The sequence below is a fragment of the Oryzias latipes genome (genome assembly GCF_053564925.1).
Source record: "Oryzias latipes strain Hd-rR chromosome 1 unlocalized genomic scaffold, Olatipes_Hd-rR_3.1 chr1_Y".
Lineage (NCBI taxonomy): Eukaryota > Metazoa > Chordata > Actinopteri > Beloniformes > Adrianichthyidae > Oryzias > Oryzias latipes.
In genome coordinates this window covers 3513094-3539329 of record NW_027616335.1, presented here as the reverse complement: position 1 = coordinate 3539329, position 26236 = coordinate 3513094, and the positions used below count along the sequence as shown (strand labels likewise).

The window sequence follows — 26236 nt, the reverse complement described above, 5'->3', positions numbered from 1 at the left end:
TGTAGTAGGTTTAGGGGCTGTCATCTGGACTTGTTTTCTTTTTAAAGTTAGAAGACTTGTCATCCCTTATCCAAGAGGCTTTGTCAATTCTGAAAAAGCTGGTCGAAGAGCTGGTATATATGTGCTCATGGGGGAGGAGTCAGACCTGAAACTGGATGGTATTGTCAACTTAGCCTAACTGCTTTCGGGTCGTTAAGAGTCCTTTGTCCTCAGCTGGGGGTTGGGGAGCCAGTGACTCCCTCTCCAAACTGGTCATCTCTTTCTGCTGTTAACGACCCTTTCTTTGACTCAGGTGGAACTGGTTTGGGTTGTTTAGGTTTCAAAACACTGCCGTAGATGGATGGAAGAATAAATCTGAGACCACCATTCTTATTAAGAGAAGGTTTATCCTTCTTGACAAAGATGGCTTCTTTCACTCCTCGCTCAAACCATCCTTTCTCTCTGGCTAGAATTCGGACTTCACTATCCTCGAACGAGTGGTTTGTGGCCTTCAGGTGGAGATGCACTGCAGACTCAGGTCCACTTGGGTTGGCTCTGAGATGTTGGTAGAGCCGCTTGTGTAGAGGTTGTTTGGTTTCTCCTATATACTGTTCATTGCAGTTCTCTTTGCAGTGGATAGAGTACACAACATTACTCTGTTTGTAGCTGGGAATTTTGTCCTTTGGATGAACCAGTTTTTGTCTGAGAGTATTAACTGGTTTGAGATGAACTGGGATGTTATGTTGTTTGAAAATCCTTTTTAGTTTTTCAGACAGGCCTGCAATATAGGGAATTGAAATACTGTTCCGTTTCGGCTCTTGTTACTTCTTGTCTTGTTTTCCTGTATGTTGGGATCTGGTGAAGGCCCACTTGGGATATCCACAGGTTCGGAGGGCTTGGCGGATATGTTGCTCTTCTTTCATCTTTCCGTCAGAGCTTGTGGGCACCTCCTGGGCTCTGTGTTGTAATGTCCTGATAACGCCTAGTTTGTGCTGTAAAGGGTGGTTGGAGTCAAATAACAGGTACTGATCTGTGTGCGTAGGCTTCCTGTACACTTCAACCTCGAGCTGTCTGTCCTCTCCAATGATCACAGCACAGTCTTAGAAGGGCTAGGGTGTTGTCCTTTGTGTCTTCCCTGGTGAACTTGATGTTCTTCGAACAGCTTTTTCAGAATTGACAAAGCCTCTTGGATAGGAGGTGAAACGTCTTCTAACTTAAAAAAAAAAAAAACAAGTCCAGATGACAGCCCCTAAACCTACTACAATGGAACCAACCTGGATGAATGAGAGTCTTCATAGACATGCCACCAGCTAATGTTTTTCACATTAGAGAGTCACTATTTCTTGGGTGTTTTATTGCTTTCTGTAAGATTTTCCACCGATTTTGTTTGTCTTCTTTTTGGACATTTTAATTTATAAAAAAAAATTGAAGTGGATTACTTCTCAGTTACTCTAAAACAACAGCAAAACAGTGAAAGTTTCTGCAGAGCATTTTTACCTTCAGACAACTGGATTTGGATGTTTTTGTCTGATATTTTACATTTTTTTAAATGTCTGTGAGGGGGGAGGAAGACTCCATCCCACCCACCAGATCCTATACAAGTGACGCCGACTGACCCGACCCCCTCCGCGGCCAAATCTGCTGAGCTCCCCGGGCTGACATGAGCAAGGAGAAGCAGTGCAGGCCGGGTCCCCGGGTGCCCAAGTGCTCCCGCTGCCGGAACCACGGCTTGAAGACCCCGCTGAAAGGCCACAAGCGCTTCTGCCGCTGGAAAGACTGCCAGTGCTTCAAATGCGAGCAGATCATGGTCCGCCAGAGAGTCATGGCGGCGCAGGTGAGCTGCCTTCCCGCCAACTTTGTCCAAACTCTGATTCACAAACATTTATCCACCTGTTTGCGTTTTTCTGACATTTCAAATATATTTATATTTGAGACAAAACGACAACCATGTGAGTTCACCCAAAAAGTAGCAAAAGTCAAAACTAAATGATAAATTATTTATGCTATGATAGTTTTCATTTTTTGGTAGAATTTTTTTTTGTTTAAACAAGTAATTGTTGATTTATTTTAAACATCTGCTGACTGCAAAGATGCCAGAATTTGGGCCGATTTATTGTTTCAAATTAAACGGGAAACAGTTTTATTTCAATGATACTAAAGGGGTTTTCATAGTAAAATTCTCCTTTTCTGGTTAGACTCTTTTATCATAGAATTTGAAATTAAACTAAAGTGGTTCGTTTAAGCGTCATTCACAAACTTAAAGCAAAAACGAGTTTCTGTTGTCTTGAAGAGCATTGTCTTCTTCAGTTTGAGCATTGTGTAAATGAAAATGAAAATGACATATTTGTTTAAAGTAAAATTTGATTTAAATTTTGCTAGAGAATAAATATTAGTAATATGTTATTGCAACAGAGAGGTGGATTTACGTCTCATTCAAGTAACAGGTAAACCAGAAAAACTAAAACAATGGTATTTATTTTGTGATAGAACTATTTTGTCCCACTGTCCTTAAATGTGTCAAAATGCTGCATCAAACCGAACCTCATTTGTACAGATGTGTCTCTGCTCAGGTCGCCGATAGGAGGCAGCAGGCTCAAGAGGAGGAGCTTGGGATTTGTAGTCCAGAGGCCTCGTCAGGCCCTGAAGTGGTGGTGAAGAATGAAGCCGGAGCCGACTGTCTCTTCTCCGTGGAGGGACGATCCGGCACGCTAGCCATCCCCCCCAGCCCCAATCCTCTGTCTGCCGCAGGTACAGCTTTTCACTCGGTTCATTCTGAAAACATATTTGACCTGCTTGGAATGGGGATGAATTAGTTTAAAGCACTAGAGACAAAAAGAGGACAGACAAAAGGGGAAAACATTGATGTGTCAAACTGAAAAAAGAACAGAAATAAATGAGATACAATAAGAGATTTTATGTATAAAATGAAAAAGCATTTTGAAATATTGCTTTTTCATTTTAATTTTGAGTCATTTGATGCAGCTTCATTTTGAAAATTAAAAAAACATTTCTATTAATCCATTTTAATTGTCAAATTAGACATTTCTAAATGAATTATGCTACACATTTACCAAAGAACATTTTGAAAACGAAATGTCAAATACTATTTTCATTATCATTTTAATTAAGTGACAGAATAAGCTGTGTTGAGGAAGGAAATGAAAAAGCATTTTGGTGGATTGCTTTTCATTTTAATTTTGAGTCAAAAAATGCAGCTTCATTTTGAAAATGAAAAAGCATTTCTGGTATTGACTTTTCTTTTTATTTATGCTACAGAATCGCTTCCATAAATCTCAGGTTTGACTTGGATGCTGACCTGAATGTTGGTTAATTATTAATAGAGTCCGATTTTGTTTTTAACCTAAAATGAAAAACAAAGATGGAAAATATTCTTCTCATGTTTTGGTGGATCTAAAAATTGCAATTGGCTTCTCAAACAGCCGCGTTCATCAGCTGTTTGGTTTTCAGGGAGCTACTCTGCTTCATCGTCCAGCCCATCGGCTGCGGCCCGTGTTTACGGCGAGGAAGCGTCTGACTGCCTGCTGGAAACCTCCTACTACAACTTCTACCAGCCTTCCAGATATTCCTCCTATTATGGAAACCTGCACAACTACCAGCAGTACCAGGTACCGTCTACCGGTGTGTGCCTCAGGCAGGGTTTGCTTTTCTGCTTTCTGATTTTAAAACGAAATTAAGTGAGCTTCATCCTTTCGCATGTTTTCAGTGATGTAGAATGAATTCTGGGCCTGTAAAAATAGTTCAACCAGAACAATCCTGTTCAGAATGGCCATGGCCTGGTTTGACAGAAAGGAAGGAAAAAAGAGGAGTTATTCTCATGTTTTAAGTCTGTTTTTTTTGTGGTTTTTATAGTCAGAATCACAATCAGAAGTACTTTATTGATCCCAGAGGGAAATTAGGTTTCCAGTACAACTTGAACAGGCAGACATACGACAGGGATACACACACATTTCGAAGTTGACTTAGGTTGTGTTGCTGCCTTCACGTCGGCTCATAAGTGGGCCACGACGTTGGCGCAAACCTTGGGTAGAGTGCAGATGGTCCACAGGAGGGGGGGGGGTCTTTAGTGACAAAAAAAGTCATATCTAAACACTGCGTACAATGTGTAGAAACAAGAAAAAAACTACACCATATAACACAAATAGCATGTATTCAGACAAAAACACAATACATGAGGCTCAGGAGGGTGGGGAAGAAGGGGGGGGGCATAAATCTGTCCTTCAAGTAGAGCTACGCGAGCCAAGCACATCCTCCAGACAGTACACAGAGGAGGGAGGTGGTTGGTAGGAGATCCGAGGTCAAGCAGGGGGTGAGTTGCAGTTATCAGCCCAGTCAACAGCTGCTGTTAGTCCACTCTGTAGAAGCGGCTTGTTTTGGTAAAGCCAAGGACGCTCGTCCGCAGCTCCTTCGGGGAGTCCGATTAGGTTAGAAAACTTTTGGGCGCCAGCAGGTTGTTTGTTCTGCAGGGTGAGTCCTTGATTGGCTCTGCGCTTTTGAGGGAGAATTTATTTCAGATGAGAAGTGGATGAATTTAGCCCAGTCTTCCCTCGATCCAAACAGAAACTCGCTCCAAGTTGGCTTCCATCTTCCGCACAAGTTCAGGGGTCTCAAGCAATCTACTTAAGTGGGCAAGACAAGCACAGAGCTTTTGATCCGCTTGTGAAAGTTTCTCAGTCTGAGTCTCTCCTCCACGGAGGATCCTTCCCAGGAGCCTTGACAGATCGTGCCTGTCCATCTTCCACCCCCAGACCGCCCGATAAATAAGAAATCCACCGGTTCCAATTAAGAGGAATTCAATTAGGTAGTGTAGGTACACATCCTTGACGTTGTCCACAGATAGCTGGGCTAGGTACACCAGCCTCCACTTGCCCCATGGATTGATGGTCCGCTGCATGGGTGCCGTCTGGGCAGGAAGGGTCCGCTTTCCCGTTCCTTAGGGTGGAAAGAACTTTGTCGATCGAATTCAGAGACCAGCTGATCAGATCCATTTTCAGAGTGCAAAAAAGCAGCAGTTGGACAAGGCTGGAAAAAAGCAGCTCAGAGGGTAGACAGGACAAAAGACTTGGGAAGTGCAGACACAGGAGGAGCGAGAGGAAAACACGTCTGTCCTCGGCGAGAGTCAGAAAGCAAGATTGTTCAACATTTATAACATCTTTTCAGAACAGGCCAGACCATTTTTTTGTTTGCTCTTTAGTTTTAATAAGGTACCTTTTTAAAAATACTTTTTAAAACGTTCTTTTTATTTTAAAAAAGAAGGTTTACTAAAAAAAAAAAGTTAGTTTCTAAAAAAGAGGTTTTTGTATCGGCGGAGGCTCTATGTTCGGAGGAAACGTCACGGATCCACATCAGCTCGCCGCCCTAAAACTCTGTAGTAATGAACTGATTATTTTCTAAAACCACCTTTGTTTGATCATTTTGTTAGCATTTATTCTGAACTTGCATTGATTCAGAATCACAAATGATTCCAGCATCAGTCTGAATTCATCTCAGATTTTAAAGATTCCTTTCATCTTTGCATATGTAGATGATTTTTTTCTTTTTATTTTTAAACATCAGTCCATTGATATGAAGTTTTCAAATCTTTATGAATCTACTAGGAGATCTGTAATTCTCATATATTTAAATATTTTAGAAAACTGGTTCTAAAACAGCATGAAAGAAATGAATCTTTTTAAAATAGAGTCAGATTTGACCTCAAATCAGCCTTTTGATGCTGAACAATGAACAATCATCAAAGTAACGTCTGACCTCCTCACACGTTGGTTTTTCTCGCCGTCTTGGAACCAGACGACGTCACACTTGGGTTCTTTCTTCAACCCAGTTCTGGGGTCATTCATACATTTATGGGTTTTGTTATGTTTTGGTTCTGGTGGTGAAACACATCAGAACAGGAAGTCATGAAGGAGAAAGGAGTTTCAGAATAAAGCGCCTCACGTAGAATCTGCATGTCACCTTTGGGTTTCTTGTGTCTTTCTGCAGATTGAACAGAGTTTGAACCCCCTCTCACATGTGAACTCTGACAGTTCTAACCCCCCCCCCCCCCCCAGTTCTAACCCCCCCCCCCCCCCCAGCTTGTTCCACTGCGTCCTTGGCGTTCTGCGTCTGCCTCTTTTTGATTGTTGCCTGCCCCCCCCCCCCCCCCCCCCCCCCCCCCCGGTTCGTAACGTCCCGTTTTGGGGTCAGCACCTCAGAGCTTCCTTAAGCAGCTTTTCTGCTAAGAGACCGGCTTTCTACAGAGAGTGGCGGTTTCCTGGAGATGATCTGTGATGAAATCCAGCGTCAGCAGTTGTTATTGGTCTGGGATCTGTAGCTGTGGCTGCATCCCTCCATAAAAAAGTGCTGCTTATCGGTGGAATGCCATCTGCCTGCTGCGCTCTGCACTCAGCGCTTGGCTGTCATGCAGGTGGAGGATGATGGCATGATGGCGCTGAAGCTTCCAGACAGGAGATGGTGTCAGATAAGGAGCCGGGCCCTGGCGAGGCGGTAAGGAGCCCCTCCTTCCAGGGACTAAACACAGGAATAAACCTGTTTTCATCAAAAAGAGGGGTTTACATCTGCGGTTTTCTTAAAGCTGGAGATAAAGGCGTCTCTGACTCGAAACATCTTTTTAGTTCTTTAGAAGACAAACGTGTGCAGCTTCAGCAGCTTCTCTGGCCGCTTTGTTAGCAGGAAAATAATGTGTTTTCTGTGTTTTCATGGCTGTGCTTTCGTGTGGAATGGTTCTGGCAGCGTCGGACTCCATCTCTGTAGTATTTTTCACACCCTAAAGGCCTGTACACACCGGAACGAATTTCGCCCGCGATATTCGCCGACGTTTAACGCCTCGTGACTAAACAAAGGGCACCAATATGAGTGTGTACACCGACGCGAAAAACGCCACGCGTCAAAGCATCATTTTAAAAAAAACGCCTCGGGTTCATTTTTTTGGTTTAACGCGCCGCGTGGAAAATATACGACCAATGAGAATGGCGCTTTAGCACACGTGTCTGGAGCTTCTGAAGTTACAGTAAAACACAACTTGGGGGCGCTCAAACGTCAAACTGCCTTTCTGATCACATATACCAGCGAAGAAGGTAGATGCCAAGTAGCGTCTACACTGCCGCGACGAAATAATGACGGACATTCTAAAATATCCCCGAACCAAGTACCAGTTGGAGCTACTGATGCTTGAAATATTCATGTTTCCTTTGTATTATTCTGACAAGCGCGTAAATACTTGCTCTCTTCTTCTGAGTGAAAAGCGAGTTTAAGAAGCGTAAAGTTGCGCAGCGCCACCTTGTGTACAGGAGTATTTCTGTTTTACATTAAGCGCCATCTAATGTCAGGGAAGGAAATTGCATGTTTGCTCGGCTCATCGTCAGCGAAAATCGCCTGGGTGTGAACACAAAAAAGTGGCGAATAACGCTGGCGAATAACGCCTGGCAAATATTCGTCCCGGTGTGTACGGGCCTTAACGCTGCAGCCGAGTGTCGCATAATAACAATTTATAAAGCTGTCGCAGAGCTGATGGGGTGGACTATACAGGTGACGGATTACCGTCTGACAGAAATCAAATTGCATAAAAATGAAATTGAAAACTTTTGCTGCCGAGCAGATGGCTTGTGTTTGAGTTTCACTGAGGGAGGGGGGCTGCAGAGAGACAGACTCGGCTCAGTTTGGAGGAAATCAGGAGTCTGTGGTTAGATCTGTTTGTTTAAGCTGTTCATGTGTTAACATGAAAATGACCATTTCAATCATTGACTGTACATGAGAACTGGACTGAGTGACTCCTCCCCCTATGCGTTCCAAACAGGAAGTGGCTTCAAGAAGCCAAAATCTCATAAACTTCTGCAGAGGAACAAACAGCTGTTCGTCAGTCGTTCTATTGGTCAGAAGAACCGTTCTGGATGATGATCCTTATTTTTTCATGATATTTTTTCTGTAGTTTGAGTTATAAACTGACCAATCAGACGCCTGAATCAAAGTAGGTGGGGCCTGCTGGCCCTCATGTTCCATTCTCCGATTCTAGCGGATGCTGCCACCTTTTCTCTGCAGGTGTGGGGTTTGGTTAAATCAGGATAAATCTGTCATTCCTAAGAAGTTTTACTCAGAGAAACATCCTGGATACAGTTTTAGCCTCCTTGTATGCTAAGTGGTTGTGTTCTCTGTCTGAAGCAGATGCCCCCCTCCGACGGCCGCCTGTCCGGCCACAGCATGCCCTCTCAGTACCGCATGCACTCCTTCTACCCCGGGACCACCTACCTGCCCCAGGGCCTGGGCTCGCCGGTGCCGCCGTACTTCAGCCTGGAGGACAACGACGACGCAGCCGCCTGTAAGTAGGCCTGGGCGATAAATCGATCAAATGAATTAATTCGAATTTTTTGTTACGGGCGATTTCAAAAATAACTAAATTGAGTTTTTATGTGGCGCATTTTTGGCTCCCCAGAGCTTCCGTAACGTTAGTTTCACATGGCGACACGCGACAATCGACACACGAAGCAGCTAGCGACAGCATGGCCACCAGTGACAGTGGGAAGTTTGTTCCCAAGAAAGGAATAAAATCATCTGTTGTTTGGAACTGGTCTGGGTTTACTGCCACAGACTTGGAGGAAGAGACCCCCCCCCCCCCCCCACGCTGCCTAAAGCCCATCAAAGTCAAAGGCTCTCACGCGCGCTCGCATGGCACGTGCTCAGTCCTCTTAAACATGCACACGCCTTGACAGACATACTCCTTCTACTACGCCTGTATAGTTAGTTATTAGTTAGCTAGTTATTTGTTACTGTTATTTGTTAGTAAAGATTACTGCATTGTAATTATTACTTGTACCGGTAGATTCATTTGCGATGCAGCCGCCGTATGATTTTGTTTTCGGAGGAGGCAGCCGCGGGGGGTGGGGGGTGGGGTTGACCGTGACTCCTGCTGCTTCATCATTTTCTCCGTGGAGAAGAAGAGGGTTTCTTAATTTAATTAAAACCTTAGACCCCAGATATGAGCTGTATTGTTAATCCTTGAGAAAATGGTGCTTCTGTCAAGTTGAATGTTTGTCTCCTTTTAGTCTAGACTACAAAGTGTGACTTAAAACACAGCTGGGACTTTAAGTAAAGAAGTAACCTTTTTATTTTGGACAAGTGAAAACAGGTTTAGAATATCAAAATTAGACAAAAAACAGGACAAAATTATTTAAACACCAGGGAGTAAGATATATTAAGATATATTTAACTTTGATTCCAAGAGTGTGTTCATTTATTTATTATACCAGAAATGGGCGATACATTTGTCTTGGGTTTGATTAAATAAAAGCAACATTTGCTTTAAGTTGTCTGCCGTTTGTACTTATTGCTTTCGTTAAGTAGGGTGGGGGAAAGAAAAAGAAATCGGGGAAAAATCGGAAATCGAATTAAAAAAAATAAAATCAGAGATTTATTTTTAGGCCATATCGCCCAGCCCTACCTGTAAGCGGCACTCGAACTCCATAAAGTTTTAGCCCGACTTTCTCCACGCTGCCTCCAGGGGAGGACAGCATTAGGCTGGAGTGTCGTAAAATTTCATGTAAACTTTAATTATACTTTTTTATTCTGACTTTATTGCACATGCAGTACTTTGAATGTAGCTCTGACTGGGATCTTCTTCTGCTGAGCTGTGCTTTATATAGAACAGCAAAAACTGTAAATGCAGTGTCAGGTTTCAAGCTTTAAAAAAAAAGAAAAAACTCAATGAAATGAAGTGACTCTAGGAAGATTACTCCAAAATTCTTCCCTAATAATGTGGGAAACTGATAAAATCATCCTGGAAACGATCCTCCCAGCTTTTACTCCATAGATATGAAATGTAAGAAAACACAGGTTTTCATCCAAAGATGTGATCTGAATTAGGAGAGAGCATAGAAATGAGGCGATAGAGCTTTCAGACGGAAAGCTCTGCAGTACTGAACTGTCACTGAACCGATCCCTGCCGGCGTGGCGGCCGTCACCCCAAAGATTATGGAGGAAAGGCTGACTCATCCTCTGTAGGAAGCAGAGGTGGAACAGCAGCCCGCCTCACGGATGGTCCAATGTCAGCTCTGACATACTGACGGTCTTTTTTCTATTTATCCTGAAGGGTCAGAGGAGGCTGAAGTTGGCATCAGGTTTTTTATCTTCCATCTAGACGGTTATGGGTTAAGGGGAAACTCTATATTGATTGATTAATTGGTTTATTTTAAGCATTATTTGTAGACGATACCAGAAAAAAATCACAGCTTTATCAAACTCATCCCAGAAACAATGAAATGCTTCAATTAAAACTAAAACTAACAGAAGCAAAGACACTTTATTCAAATATGATTCATTAAATATAGTTTTGCATAGTTTTCTTAATCTGGTTCTGATCTCATTCTAATGGTTTAAAGCAGCTGCAGATAAAGAGGATGAAGATAAACTTCACCCTCAAAACTTCAACTTTTGAAGAAAACTTATTCATCCTCAAACTGCCCCCCCATGAGCACTAAACGTGCTCTAAAACAGGCTGGACAAGGCACTGACAGGTTGGACAAGGCGGACCCTGCCTCTTTGAGCAGGCAGGTGTCTTCAGTCCTGATCCCATCTGAAGACACCTGCTCACCATCCCCCCATGACCTGCTGTGATGCTCTGGCTCCTCTTCATCCTGACTAAAGCGCGTCCTCGGATGAGCGCATCTCCGTCTGCTCTGTGATTACACCGTTTCCTGTCAGGTCGCTCTCGCGGGCTCCTAAGTGCTCCGTGGCCCCCGGCGTTTGCAGACGGGCTAAATACCGCCTAAAGGCCCCCGCCACTGGGTCGATTCCAACCTTCGCTTTTAAGACAGAAAGGTGAAGAAAAAAATAGGTGATGGAGCTGCTGACAGTCCGTCCAGATGGGAGTACTATATAGTACATGACTATAAAAACATTTTATAGTCATGTATATTTATTTTTGATCTAAAACATATCAATATGTTATTAGTTATTTGAGTTCATATTTTATAGGTGACATAGATGGATAACGTACAGTACATCCATACAGTACAGTTTTATTTCTAATGACGTAAATGATTATTTTTCTTTCTTCAGACTAAACTCCATCATTTAATGTTCATAAACTAGAGCATGAAACATTTTGAAATGATGTCTTTTGTGGATAAATTCAGCGACTAAAGGTCCTGTCATCTCACGAGAAAGCCGCTCAGTCTGTGTCTGCGTCTCCACGTGTGGAGCGACGGCGGACGGCACATTGGCGGCTCTCTGAACGGATCGGTGTCTTGCTTAAACACGTTTGGCAGCTTCAGCGACGCGGCCAGGCTTCCTGCTTTCTACAACCATATATTTCCCCTTTCCTGTGTCCTTTACTTTGGCATTCTTCTTAACCCGTCAGCGTGAATGAATCTGTAGTTTAAATGTAATGATAGCAGGTATTGATCGCCCCCCCCCCCCCCCCCCCCCCGGCTCATTATTATTGCATATCTATAACTCTTCCATGGATCACGTCAGGAAGAGAGAGAGATGGACTGACAGCAGAGATGGACTGACAGCCCATTTTGAGGGATGATGGGGCACAGAAATGGAGATTAAGCGTCCCGCCTCCCCGGCAGTCGTCCTCGTTGAGATCGGTTAACAATACCGGAGCAAAGGTTCCTCTCTGCTTAATTAGCCTTTGACCTCCAAGCTTGGCGCCGTCTGTCAGCTCGTGTCGGGCCTGCGCTCCAAGCAGCACAATTACAAACCAATAATAAGCGTTTAACAGCTTCCAGAGAGGCTCTTCGTTTGGGAAATGAGGCTGCAGTATGAACGGAGGAATTAACTAAGCAAACAACCCAGAACAGCTTTATTCCTGATGATGCAGGAGCTTTTATTGACCGCCGTTTGCTGATGTTGGTGTTTGATGTAGCTTTAAATTAGTTGTAGCTCAGGCGTAGCCACCAGGTTTACAGTCAGAGCTCAGCTCGCGGCCCCCGTCAGCCAAAGCAGGTTTTCACTCCGTCATTGGAAAGATGCTGCAGCTTCTGGTGCTGTAAACCTGTCAGGGAATGAATGAATAGCTTGTATTGTCACATGTACAGCTTTTACACTGACATACGACATAAGACATGCTGCTTCGTGTGATGCGCGCCTTGAGGGGGTGTAGCGTGCAGATGGTCCACGATGGGGCGGGGGATTTGTGACAAAAAAAAGTTGTATCTCTACACTGCATACAATGTGTAGATACAAGAAAAAAACTACACCGTTTAACATAAATAGCACATTATGCAGACAAAACACAAACACGAGGCTTAGGAGGGTAGGGAGGAGTAGGAGAGCCGAGGTCAAGCAGGGGGGTGAGTTGCAGTTATCCATCCTGTGAACAGCTGCTGTAGTCCACTCTGTAGAGGCGGCTTTGTTTTTGTAGAGCCAAGGACGGTTGTCCACAGTTCCTTTGGGGAATTCGATAAGATTACATACTTTTTGGGCGCCAGCAGGTTGTTTGTTCTGCTGACTGAGTCCTTGACTGGCCCTGCTTTTTTAAGGCATATTTGGTGAATTTAGCCCGTCTTCCCTCGAACCGAGCAGAGACTCGCTCCAAGGTGGCTTCCATCTTCCGCACAAGTTCAGGGGTCTCAAGCAATCTACTTAAGTGGTACATATAGGTACATGTCCTCGACGTCTTCCACAGACAGCTGGGCCAGGCACACCAGCCTCCATTTGCCCCATGGATCGATGGTGTATCCAACCGCATGGGTGCCGTCTGCCGTCTGGGCAGGAAGGGTCCGCTTTACCTTTCCTTAAAGTAGAAAAAACTTTGTCGATCGAATTCATAGACCAGTTGATCAGATCCATTTCCAGAGTGCAAAAAAGCAGCAGTTGGACAAGGCTGGAAAAAATCAGCTCAGGGGTAGACAGGACACACACTTGGGAAGTGCAGACACAGGAGGAGCGAGAGGAAAACACGTCTGTCCTCGGCGAGAGTCAGAAACTACAATCAGTCAGAAACAATCCAGATTAAGGTTGAAGTGTTTTCTGCTCTGATTTGGCCCTTTTTTTTTTCATTTTTACTTTTGGAAATAAATAGAAACAACAACTGTCTGAATTTAGAAATATTCATATTTTTTTATCCTTGTACATAAACCTGAGAAATGTTGGCATACTTTAGTACATGTTTTTAAAATGTTTTAGCAATTTTGGTTTATGTTTAAATGTTTTTATTTATAAAAGGTCCTTTAGGCTTAAATGAGTTTATTTTCTGTTGTTTCACCAAATATTCATCCAAACGGAATCAACATAAAGTAAAACTGTTTAAGAAGCACAAGACTGTGCAGCACCTGAAGCTAATTGAGCTTTTATTTGACAGTTATTCAGTTTCGTTTACATGTTTGGTCAGAATTGATCCACATTCATCATTTCAAAGACTATATTTTTTTACTGGCTTGGATTTCACATAAATGCTGCTTCAAGTTAAGTATTTAAATCCAACACAGGTTTCAGACGCGTTTCCTCTGCTCTCACGTCGTGTTTTGACCTTAAACCATTTTCCGTTACAACCAGAATGAAACATCTGATTCTGATGATGCTGCAGAGCAACAGGGAACTCTAAAATGGACCTGGGGCCGTGGACAAAAAGCATTTCTAATGAACAGGTTTCCATTTATTTGAAGTTTGAATCCATAAATACATTCATTTTTGGATGTAAAATCTGACTTTTTAACAAAGGAGTCTCTGGATAATTGCTCCACCTTGCAGCCTGCCTCCAGTGGTTGTTTGTGGAACTGCGGCCTTTGCTTCTTCGTGGTTTGTGGAAGGTGGGAGTTTGGTTACAGCAGCTGATTGTTTCTGACTCTGACCACCAAGTCAAAAGCTGAAAGAAAAATCTCCTGCTATCATGTAATGGTTGAAATCATCGAGGAGCTTCACCTCCTTACTGCTCCTCATCTGTCTGGAGCTCCAGAAGGTTCTTGATCTCAGAAGGACCAGAATTCTCTTGTTGGGTCCAAAGCAGAGTTCAGATGAGCTTCCACATCTGTTTCTTTTGAAGAAACCAGCCTGAGCTGGTCCTAAGGGTGCAGTGTGAATTTCATTCACCGTTTACCCACAACCAAAGAGTGTCATGTTTTTCTGTTCACATTCCAAAGTATCATTTCTCATTAGTTGACACCTAAAGGCCTAAAGCATTCAAATGCTGTAGAGCAAGGGTGTCAAACTCATTTTCACTGAGGGCTACATCCGCATAGTGGTTGTCCTCAAAGGGCCAGATATAACTTATACATGTAACTAAAGGTAATGAAAAATAAACGTACCTACTCCTAAATAACTCATTATTTATTTATTTATTACTTTTTAAATTGACAATTGCAGTTGCATAGAAAGCATATAATGCTTGTTACTCTGGCATAAATCCTTTTTAAATTGATTCTGTCAGGTTAGATTATATGGACACTGGACAGTGTTTAAGTCCTAATGTATAGTTGCCCAGTCTCATATTTCAAGTCTGATTCCCCCTAGATATTAATAAATACACACCAATTTGTACTTTTTATTTTAAGAAATTAAAAACTTTAATGCTCTTGCGAGCCACATAAAATGACATGGAGGGCCACATTTAGCCCGCGGGCCTTGAGTTTGACACATGTGCTGTAGAGGGAAAACTCTCAGATCTTCTGCAGGAGTCCTGCGGTTTTCGTGGCTGTCGTTGTAGTGGTTGTGTTTCCGTCTGTGGTTCAGCGTCAGAGCTAGGATTATTCAGGGTGAAGATCAGCTGAGCTTCCCCCTCTTCTTCTCGGTGCTCTTTTACGCCGGCCTGTCTGCTTTTTGACTGTGTTCTCTGGACCATTAAGTCCTGCTGCTGCTCCGCTTTGATGATGAGCATCCACCTCATTCAGTTTTCTTTTCAAAGTCTATTTCTATGATAGGTGGGATGTTTTTTTTTATTTTTCTGAACCTCATCTGATCTGTGTTCTGGTTCTGCTGCAGAAACTCCAGAGGAATTCAACGTTTTCTGTTCTCAAAATAAAACATTTTTAACATAAAGACAAGATTTACCATTAAAAAAAAGATTTCCCTAATATTATCATTGAACAATAGGATCCGTTTAGAAGACACATGGGTAACGCTTTCTTTTACAGTACAGTACTTACAGTGTACTTAAGTGGTATTTACATGGTACTTATTGTGTAACTACTGGGTACTTTCAGGGTACTTACATGGTACTTTTTATGGAATTTACTGGTTACTTACAGTGTGTTTACATGGTACCTTCTATGGGACTTTACTGGGTACTTACACGGTACTTTTTGTGTCTACTCTGTACTTACATGGTACTTACTGTATATCTATATGGTACTATTTGCAGTGATGAAAGTCAGGCAAGGAAAAAATCCCTGAACTTTTCTTTGAGCGATATGGCGGGCACAGAGCGAAATTTTGGAAAAATACGTGGTCTTAGATGCATTCTGGTGCATTCTGGCAGCTAGTTATTCACTTCTTTATCAAGAAACTAAGACTAATTGGAGCATCATGATTTGTCATTCAAACCCCTAGTTTGACTCTCCATTAAGGACTTGCTGGTCCTAAAAAAGAATTTGGAAAATTGCTCAAAGTAACACAATCCTACAATCTACGCTTTTCCTTAAAGCTGCAAAACATACAATTGCTAAAATATAGTAACATCAAAGCCCCAAATGGCAAAAAGAACACCAGTAACTATGATATTCTATGAAAATACCTCAGTTATTTATACATTATTTCTGCTTTAGAAATGACTGATGTACAACATCCACTTGCACTGTTTTCTCAAACTATAATTACATCAAAATATGGGATCTGCTTTAAACTATAATTCTTTAACATAATACATCAATTCTTTAACACCAATACTAAGTAATCTGGGAAATATCAAAACAAACATACAAACTAAACTAAACATTGTAAACATTATTTTTTAAGGGAGTGCGGGTCCAAACCATCAAATACTTATAATTAATGTTAACTATACTGAACTAAATCATGGTAATTAGGAAATACAAATAAATTAGATAAAGAAATGTATTCAAAATAAAAACTGAAACTCAAAACTAAAATTGAAATTATTTCAAAATGTGGTTTTGAGATTATTTTACACAAAAAAGTATTTGACCTACACTACCTTAAAAATCTTTTTTTTTTTTCCAGCCAAGACCACTTCAATTTGTTTTTTATCGTCTTCTCACAACTGAGGTCGTGACCAGGCTCAATAATGACGATGCCTGCCGTTATTTTAACACAAATTTTATCGCAAACTCTTCAGATGTGTTTGTGAAAGTTTAGCGTGGGTCCGCCAGTTTTGGTCTCTAGGGAAGCAAGTCACGCTGACCACGTGGTGCAGACAGAGCCAATCAGACCCGTCGACGCATCCGAAAGCAACTAAAACGTCCCGTCATTGGTCAATTAGGCCGGGAAGACGAAAGATGGCCACGACCATAGAGGAAGCGATCTGCGGAGTAATATAGAAAATAAAGCTAAAATTAGCTGATTTCAGACCATTTTCTAATCCGGAAAGCGATTTGTCCGTAGAGATCAGGTCTTTATTTCCCGGAAAGTACGTTCGGTTTGCTCAAAAACCCGGATTTCCGGGAATTCCCGGAAGACTTTCATCACTGTATTTGGTTCATACCTATGTGTTACATACTGGGTATTAGTGATATTCTTACTGGGTATTTACATGTTGTGCAAAGGTGTCTTTTATGGTACTTACCACATGTAAGAACAAGGTAAGTACAAATAAAGTACCTTGACCTTTAGGTCTGCACTCGCTGCATGTTTCATGGTATTTACCATGAATTTACCACAGAAACTACCCCTTAAGTACACTGTAACTGTACTGTAAAAGAAAGTCAGCCCTATTTCCACTCAACTACATGGTACTTTCATTACTAAATACCTGGTATGTTCACTTGAATATTACTTGGTACTTACCCCTTAAGTACAATGAAACTGTAACTGTAAAAGAAAGTCAGCCCTATTTCCACTCTATTACATGGTACTTTCAGTAGTAAATGCTGGGTATGTACACGTATTACCTTCCTGTGCAGTGTATATACACACTTGGTCTTCTGACCTCACCAAATGAGACAATGCTAACTTGTTGGTAAGGGTAAAGTAACTACATTCTAAAAACATATTCTGGCCTGATTACTTCTTGTAACATGAGGCAAGTTTAAAGAGACACAAGACAGCAGTGAAAACAACAATCTTTAATATGATACGTGTCTGCAACATACAAAGTGTCATCACAATGAAATAGGTTTTAAGTACAAAACAGTACAAAGGAGAATTCTAAAAAACACATTATTGGCCTGAGGGTCGTGCTTTTTGTCCATCAAAATTCTTTCAGCAGAGTTTGGTAACGGTGCAGGACTTCTTCAGGGTTTGTAACTGCAAGAAAATTCACAATATGAGCTCAAGTGAACATAAAAAGCATAACGACTTTGATGAAAAACAAAATAAATTTTACTTATTTAATCATTTCTGTAATGAGTTTGATAAATCTCTATGAATTTTTTTATCGCTTTGACTGTAATGCTTGAAATTAATCAAGTATCCTCATTTAAAAACATGATAATAAATTATTCAAAACTTAACTTTTTTTAAATATTGTTCTAAAAATGAACTTGTTTTAATATATACTATATAATGTCAGGAAAATATGTAAAACAACAAGGCTAAATATTTACTTTTAATACTAAAAACACCCCGAGTGTGTGTTTTTGTTAAGTAGGTCGGGGCAAGTAAAGTTGCAAATTCCCAGCGCACTTGAATGCAGCACAATTACCCCCAAAGTGAACGTGCAGATTAATCCGGAGAGCCTCGAGGCGCGCGCAACAGTTTGAATTTCTCTTCATCTGGCAGGTAAGCCAGTGTTTTTGTTTTTTTAAAAATATTGGATAAATTACATGCAAATATTTAAACTGATCAAACTTTATAAAGAAGCTAACCTCGTGATTTCAAGCCACTATCTCTGTGTTTAAACGTGACGTAAGAGCATGTCTACCTTACTGCAATAATTTCAGTTATTTCATGTATACATTTTCAAAGTTTGTAATGAAAATCTACAAACATTGTTGTTACTTACCAGGAGAGAGGCACCTGTAAAACAAGCACGTAGCCTAAATGATAAAGTCTGTTGTTCTGTGGTCGTTTGAGTGAGCGCACGTCTTTCTGGGAAAATCAAAGAAAGGCGATTATTTAAAATAATGATGACGTACTTCCATCTTTTTACTGCTTTAGATCAGCTATGGTGAAGAAGACATCCCTGACGAATCCGTGAATCCACAGGAAAGTAAGCTAAAGTAAGTTAAATCCACCAAGTGGACATATTATTTACATTACTAAATAGTTTAACTGCCTTTTCCCCATTTTCTTTTCTTTTGCCGTTTTTATTTTATTTTTATTTATTTATTTATTTTCAAATATGATAGAGACAACAATACCACCCAACAGTGAATGTAACTGTTTGAAAATTAAAACATATTTTTGTGAATAACTGTGTTGAATTTGAAATTGCCTATTTATTTCTTTTTTCCTTTTCTTTTACACTGCCATGTTTTTCATGCTAATGCAAATTGTAGGTAGGAATAATACTTATAACAGTGATGAAAGTCTTCCGGGAATTCCCGGAAATCCGGGTTTTTGAGCAAACCGAACGTACTTTCCGGGAAATAAAGACCTGATCTCTACGGACAAATCGCTTTCCGGATTAGAAAATGGTCTGAAATCAGCTAATTTTAGCTTTATTTTCTATATTTCTCCGCAGATCGCTTCCTCTATGGTCGTGGCCATCTTTCGTCTTCCCGGCCTAATTGACCAATGACGGGACGTTTTAGTTGCTTTCGGATGCGTCGACGGGTCTGATTGGCTCTGTCTGCACCACGTGGTCAGCGTGACTTGCTTCCCCAGAGACCAAAACTGGCGGACCCACGCTAAACTTTCACAAACACATCTGAAGAGTTTGCGATCAAATTTGTGTTAAAATAATGGCAGGCATCGTCATTATTGAGCGTGGTCACGACCTCAGTTGTGAGAAGACGATAAAAAACAAATTGAAGTGGTCTTGGCTGGAAAAAAAAAAAAAAGATTTTTAAGGTAGTGTAGGTCAAATACTTTTTTGTGTAAAATAATCTCAAAACCACATTTTGAAATAATTTCAATTTTAGTTTTGAGTTTCAGTTTTTATTTTGAATACATTTCTCTATCTAATTTATTTGTATTTCCTAATTACCATGATTTAGTTCAGTATAGTTAACATTAATTATAAGTATTTGATGGTTTGGACCCGCACTCCCTTAAAAAAATAATGTTTACAATGTTTAGTTTAGTTTGTATGTTTGTTTTGATATTTCCCAGATTACTTAGTATTGGTGTTAAAGAATTGATGTATATGTATATATAGAATTATAGTTTAAAGCAGATCCCATATTTTGATGTAATTATAGTTTGAGAAAACAGTGCAAGTTGATGTTGTACATCAGTCATTTCTAAAGCAGAAATAATGTATAAATAACTGAGTTATTTTCATAGAATATCATAGTTATTGGTGTTCTTTTTGCCATTTGGGGCTTTGATGTTACTATATTTTAGCAATTGTATGTTTTGCAGCTTTAAGGAAAAGCGTAGATTGTAGGATTGTGTTACTTTGAGCAATTTTCCAAATTCTTTTTTAGGACCAGCAAGTCCTTAATGGAGAGTCAAACTAGGGGTTTGAATGACAAATCATGATGCTCCAATTAGTCTTAGTTTCTTGATAAAGAAGTGAATAGCTAGCTGCCAGAATGCACCAGAATGCATCTAAGACCACGTATTTTTCCAAAATTTCGCTCTGTGCCCGCCATATCGCTCAAAGAAAAGTTCAGGGATTTTTTCCTTGCCTGACTTTCATCACTGTTATAAAGAAGAAATACACACAGCAATTGCCAATTAAAACATTACTTTTGTTATTCTTTGTCTAAACAAATTAGATTTTTTTATGGCAATTTTGATTTTTTTCTTCTTTGATTTCTTTTTTGTTGTTCTTGTTTATGTAAATAAAATATAAAGTTGTGAATAATTTATTATCATGTTTATAAATGAGGATAACTGATTAATTTCAAGCATTACAGTCAAAGCGATAAAAAAAATCATAGAGATTTATCAAACTCATTACAGAAATGATTAAATAAGTAAAATATATTTTGTATTTCATCAAAGTCGTTGTGCTTTTTGTTCATTTGAGCTCATATTGTGAATTTTCTTGCAGTTACAAACCCTGAAGAAGTCCTGCACCGTTACCAAACTCTGCTGAAAGAATTTTGATGGACAAAAAGCACGACCCTCAGGCCAATAATGTGTTCTTTGGAATGCTCCTTTGTACTGTTTTGTACTTAAAACCTATTTCATTGTGATGACACTTTGTATGCTGCAGACACGTATCATATTAAAGATTGTTGTTTTCACTGCTGTCTTGTGTCTCTTTAAACTTGCCTCATGTTACAAGAAGTAATCAGGCCAGTATATTTTTTTACAATGTAGTTACTTTACCATTACCAACAGGTAAGCATTGTCTCATTTGGTGAGGTCAGAAGACCAAGTGTGTATGTACACTGCACAGGAAGGTAATACGTGTACATACCCAGCCTTTACTACTGAAAGTACCATGTAGTTGAGTGGAAATAGGGCTGACTTTCTTTTACAGTACAGTTACAGTGTACTTAAGGGGTAGTTTCTGTGGTAAATTCATGGTAAATACCATGAAACATGCAGCGAGTGCAGACCTAAAGGTCAAGGTACTTTATTTGTACTTACCTTGTTCTTACATGTGGTAAGTACCATAAAAGACACCTTTGCACAACATGTAAATACCCAGTAAGAATATTATAAATACCCAGTATGTACCACATAGGTATGAACCAAATAGTACCATATAAATATACAGTAAGTACCATGTCAGTACAGAGTAGACACAAAAAGTACCATGTAAGTACCCAGTAAAGTCCCATAGAAGGTACCATGTAAACACACTGTAAGTACCCAGTACATTCCATAAAAAGTACCATGTAAGCACCCAGTAGTTACACAATAAGTACCATGTAAATACCACTTAAGTACACTGTAAGTACTGTACTGTAAAAGAAAGCGTTACCGACACATGCTCTTTACTCAAGGTTTTAAGGCATCGTAGCTTGGTCTCATTCAGTTCATTCTACAAATAACTTTTTATAGCTTTTAAAAGTTAATTAAATAGGTTAGTTGGCTTTTGAAAGCTATTTTTGATCGATATTTGGACTGGTAACTAGGAAAATTCTTATAGTTTAGATGTAGAAATTTTACTTTTCTAATGTGTTACCACCAGGAGCAGCCCGCTGAGGTGGGGGCTCAAGCTCCTTGTGCTGTTACATTCATAAATAGGTTGAAAATGCATCAATGCTGACTCAGCCTTATTGTGGCGCGGATATATGCTGATTCCTCTCTAGAACATTGGTGTCAAAGCCAAAATTATTGTTAAATTTATATTGAAGTTAAAATCTGAAAATTTCACATTTTTAATAACTGCATCTTATTCCTATAAATAGATAACTATTCAGACAAAAGTTACATTTTTGATGATTTTTGTAACATGGTTATTTATTTAAACCTAAACTATAGTGTTAAGTTGTTTACATTTTAATGGTCTTTAGATAACAATGCATGGTTTGTATTCTGTCCCTCATTGATTGTTGATTGGAAAAAACAAATAAACTATACATAAGTTAAATTTTCATTTGACATTCTAGGAAGTAACTCTAGAAACCCATAATCTTTTATTAAAGATGAAAATTCTCAGATTCAGTAAAATATTGTAAAACAGACTAATTATACAGAATAAAAAAATGTATATGAAAATACATTACCTTTGGCACACAAAGTAAAAAAACTTTTTATTGAATATGAATTATTTTCCTGAGCGGTTTTTCTAATCCGGAAGTAAGATGACTCGATATCTGAGGCTCCGCCTTTCACTCTTTGTGGGTTCCGCCCATTTCATGATGTCATCCTGGAGTGGGCATCTGCAGCGTGTCTGCCTTTCTCCCATGAAAACAAACAACATGTACAACTACAACTTTTTCAAAGATGGACGTTTATATTGTTCATAGCTAGGGATGGGTATCGTTAAGGTTTTAACGGTACTACTACTCTTATCGATACTGCTTATCGATCCGGTATTTTAACGGTACTCTTATCGATACTTTTTGAGGACGAAAAATAAATAAATAACAAATTAAGAACATAAAGTGTTTTATTTCCTCATTATGCAACAACACTGTTTTTTTAACAAAAAATTTTACTTTATACATGAGAATGTTCCATACAGGATATTCATTTTAATTATTTAATCTAATTATTTTTATTCTTTATGAGCGTGATGTTTCCTTTGATATTTTGTCCATTTTCCACAACCTTGAATAGACTTTTCTGTCTGTCAAACACCAGAGTTAGGAGTTAGTGAGTTAGTGAGATGATGGAAACAAATTCCCTTTGATGCAGACTCCTTTCTATTTATTTATTTTTGTTTAAATCCAGTAAACCCAATAAATTATATTAATTTTACGGATGACAATTATCATTAGTCATTAATCATTATTAAGTATTAGGAAGCAGCTGATAGTTTGTCACAGGTCTGGAATCATAAGCGGTGAATCTAAGCCCTGCCTCTCTACCTGTTTGTTTTCTGTAGAACACGCCGCTCCAGCGTGTTCTACACAAACAGCGCAACATACGGTCATCGTAGCAGCAAGGTGACAGGATGGTAGGGGCTCCTTGATGCAAACTTCATTAATTTTTACGCAGAAACAGGTGTTCTTTTTCTAGGGCGCTCACGTGTCCCCTACGAGATCGCCACTGACTGTGTGTGCGCTGCCTTGTCTTGTGTGTGTGTGCGCGCGGCGCGTGCTGTCTGAACAACAGCCCCGCCCCCCTTGCACACAAATAGACAGACAGAGCTCTCCGCTTCAACGAGAATACCGAAATTAATATCATCATTAATTAACGCAAAATTAACTGACTTGGTGAGTTAAATATGGCAGATAACGCTTGTGGGACACAAAAAAGAAAAAGTAACTTCTCCAGTACCGATAGCAGAACCGTTTAGGTCAGATCTTAACAATACTGCGGTCTTGAAGAATGTGGCCCTGGGGCTGGTTCAATACCGGGGCACGGTACCCATCCCTATTCATAGCAAAGAAAAGCTTTTAGCCAATCGGAGAGAGTGGGTGTCGGTCTGGGGGCGGAACTGGCTGCTCAGATTCCTCCTTGAAGGGGCGGGTCCTCACTGATCTACGTCAGCTCGTCAGAACCCACTGGTTCTGGTGGAATGGTAGGGGTTGGTGCTCAGAGAGCAGATTTTTAGTTGGATACTCAGAAATGGAATAAAATTCTGTTTTGAGGGTTGATGTTTGCGAGGACTGAACATTATAAAACACTTATAAGCTCAGAAAACAGATGTTGCATAAGTAAAAGGGGCAAAAAGTTTTCTTTTGTTTCCCTTTCAATGGAAATAAAACACGTTTAAGTAATTTGTTTTTGTAATTTCTTTGTGGGAATAACATGAAAAGATAAAAACAGAGTTGGGTCACTGTTAGCAGGATAACTGCTGTTGGAGGATAACTGAGCGGCGGGTGTTTACTTAAGCGTTATCTGCGAGCATGACCCCCCCCCCCCCACACACACACACACACAGAGCTTATCCCCTGGATCAGGGTGAATTACCAACTCCAGGCTCCAAGAGTATGAGAATAAACTGTGAGAAAAATAGCTTGGCTGTGCTGTCTTCAAATGTAATATAATTTTGAGATGACAATACATGGTGAATCAAGTTTAAACCATTAGTGTAATAAAAGTTAAAGGCAGTTTCTAACTATTCTTCACAGTCTTCTTTTAGGAAACACGCATTTAGCAAAGATGCCCCGCTCACCTGGTGTTTCAAACAGGAAACCAAAATCCCAAAGACGTCTACAGAGAAACAAGCAGCTGTTACTTGGTTCTTGTGTTGGTCACAAGAACAGTTCTGGATCTTTTTTTTTTAAAGATCCTCTTTTTTTTTAAACAGTCTTTCAAGTTATAAACTGACCAATCAGACGTCTCAATAAAAGTAGGTGGAGCCTGCTGACCCAACGTCCAACATTCAAAACAGCACACTTTCAAGTGGTAGAGGTGTGGTCTTCCAACAAGTTTATTCTTGATTGGCCAGAGTGGTTGCCATAGAAACTCAGACCAATCACAGCTTACTGCTGACGTCTGGCTCCAACATGTCGGACACCGGCCGCTTGTTGGAGCCTTAACAAAGAAAAGCCATCCTGCTTGATGGAAGTTCAGCTCGTTTCTGTGCAGTACCAAGGATGACCACCGGGAACAGAAATCATTTGTAGGATTGATTCATGAGGTCAAACAGAACATACATTGTTGTTTTCTTCTGCAGCCTGTTAACAACATGGTGATGCATGACCCCCCCCCCCCCTGCCTGCACAGAGGATTCAGCCTTCATTATTTCTGCTGATGGCTGAGGCCCGAGAACAGAGCTCGTAATGAAGAGACTCTTTGAAAGAAGAATTCAAAGCACGCCACTCTGTGCTGCTGTCATGTGACTGCTTTTCAATCAGGTGATCAATCAGCCAATCAGAGCCGCCGCAGAAACCACATCGCTTTGTCGTTCTGCATTCTGTCTTTGATTCAACGAGGAGCTGGATTCACGAGTCTGTGGTCACTGAGGTGGGAAAAAAACAGCTCTAGACACTGCTCACCTCATTTCAAACGGAGATGCAAACATTCAGGAGGTTCACCCAAAAATGTCTCACTTTATGGTCAATGTCAAAGAAAAAAACATCAGGAAACGTTTTTTTTCCTGTTCTTGACATATTTTTGCAACCAGAACAGAAGAACTTTGCCATTTAGCAGCTCAGACGAATGTTTAGAAAATGAAGGTTCCAGCTCAGATGAGGGTAGAGAAGCCAGCGTGGTCCATGGATACAGAAACGATTTTTATTTTATTGTCTCTACGACGTAAAGACATTTACTGCTGAGAGGTTTCACTATTGGGTTCTTGCGTCTGCATTTTGCTTTACTTCAGTGCAGAAATCCAGAAAGCCAAGGCTTTGGATCTGCAAGGTTTGGGTCACGGAGACCGGCTCACAGGTTCTGAAGAACTCTTCTATGAAAATGAAGTCATCATCAGATATTCGGATCAGCAGGTGGTTTGAAACAGACGTTTTGGAAGGAATCCCTGCTGATGCTCTGGCATAAACGTCCACAGGTGCCATGCCACTAACGAGAACACAAGGCGCCGATAGAAACAGCAGATCCGTCAGAGGCAGAACACGTGTTGGACAGAGGTTCTGATTGAAGGTGGCCGCTCAGAATCTCAGCCTTTAATTACATCGTAGATTTCCTGCTGATGAACAGGCGGTGAATTAACAGTGAGCGTGCTAATTCACAGCCCCCCCACTGGCTGTTACTGCTGGACATGCAGAGCGGTGAAAAGACGGGCTCCGAGCTCTTAGCTAACATTAGTATTAACGATTGAGCTGTCAGTCTAGAACTGGTGACAAACTGCAGACGGGTTAAAAACCCTAGTCCAAAACCAATCAGGAAGTTAATGAGGAGAGAAATTACTGTCCCACCCCTTCAGAGGAGGCGGGGAGGAAGGCCTTTAAGGTGCAGATACATTGGAAAGGTTTGTCACATGACTGCGGTGGACCCGTGTCATCTGTAGGACGAAAGACTCGTCATAGGAGAGGCGTCCTCGTGTTGGTGAACGAACAAATCGTTTTTTATTCAGATTTACCTCAAATGGGATTTATAATCTGGATTTGTGAAGAAACTGGATTCTCTAGAAAGGACTGTATTCAATTTTAGTTCGTAACCCCGTCAGTTTCTTACACACAGAAATAATGAATAATGACTCAGACACAAAACTTAGCTTTTGTGGAGGTTTTACTTCGCAAAAACACGAAGGGGACAGACAGATGAGCATGGTGCATTCAAAGTCCGAACCAACGAGCTCAGGGATGGGCTGCATTTGCATATTCAGAAGATCGTCCGATGGACCTCGTGTGAAAATCATGCCCACAGGTTACTGCTGGAGAGAAGCTCCAAGGCTAAAGTGAAGATAAGTCTGAGGCCTGCTCAGCAGATCACACGGTCACAGAAAAAGAGGGAGGATGAGAATAAACTGTTAGAACAATAGTTTGGCTGTGCTTTCTTCAAATGTAATATAATTTTGAGATGACAATACATGCTCAGTGAATTAAGTTTAAAC

General features: G+C 40.6%; 1 protein-coding gene and 2 long non-coding RNA genes across 5 annotated transcripts in view; 2 read left to right on the top strand and 1 right to left on the bottom strand.

The window, feature by feature from the left end:
- LOC101155006 (doublesex- and mab-3-related transcription factor 1Y) overlaps nucleotides 1-26236 on the top strand; it is a 39430-nt gene that overhangs the window by 7833 nt on the left and 5361 nt on the right. The window contains exons 2-5 of one of the 3 annotated variants that reach the window (XM_078943253.1): nucleotides 1540-1813; nucleotides 2550-2727; nucleotides 3448-3605; nucleotides 8155-8308. In XM_078943253.1, the coding sequence (XP_078799379.1) occupies nucleotides 1640-1813; nucleotides 2550-2727; nucleotides 3448-3605; nucleotides 8155-8308 (664 nt within the window). In that variant the 5' untranslated portion in view covers nucleotides 1540-1639. 3 annotated transcript variants of the gene reach the window in all.
- LOC144990218 (uncharacterized) lies at nucleotides 17154-18194 on the bottom strand. The gene is made up of 2 exons (XR_013654227.1): nucleotides 18047-18194; nucleotides 17154-17349 (listed from the first exon to the last, which is right to left on the bottom strand). It is a non-coding gene; the product is annotated as an uncharacterized LOC144990218 (long non-coding RNA).
- Nucleotides 17425-19060, top strand: LOC144990219 (uncharacterized). Its single transcript, XR_013654228.1, has 2 exons — nucleotides 17425-17823; nucleotides 18202-19060. It is a non-coding gene; the product is annotated as an uncharacterized LOC144990219 (long non-coding RNA).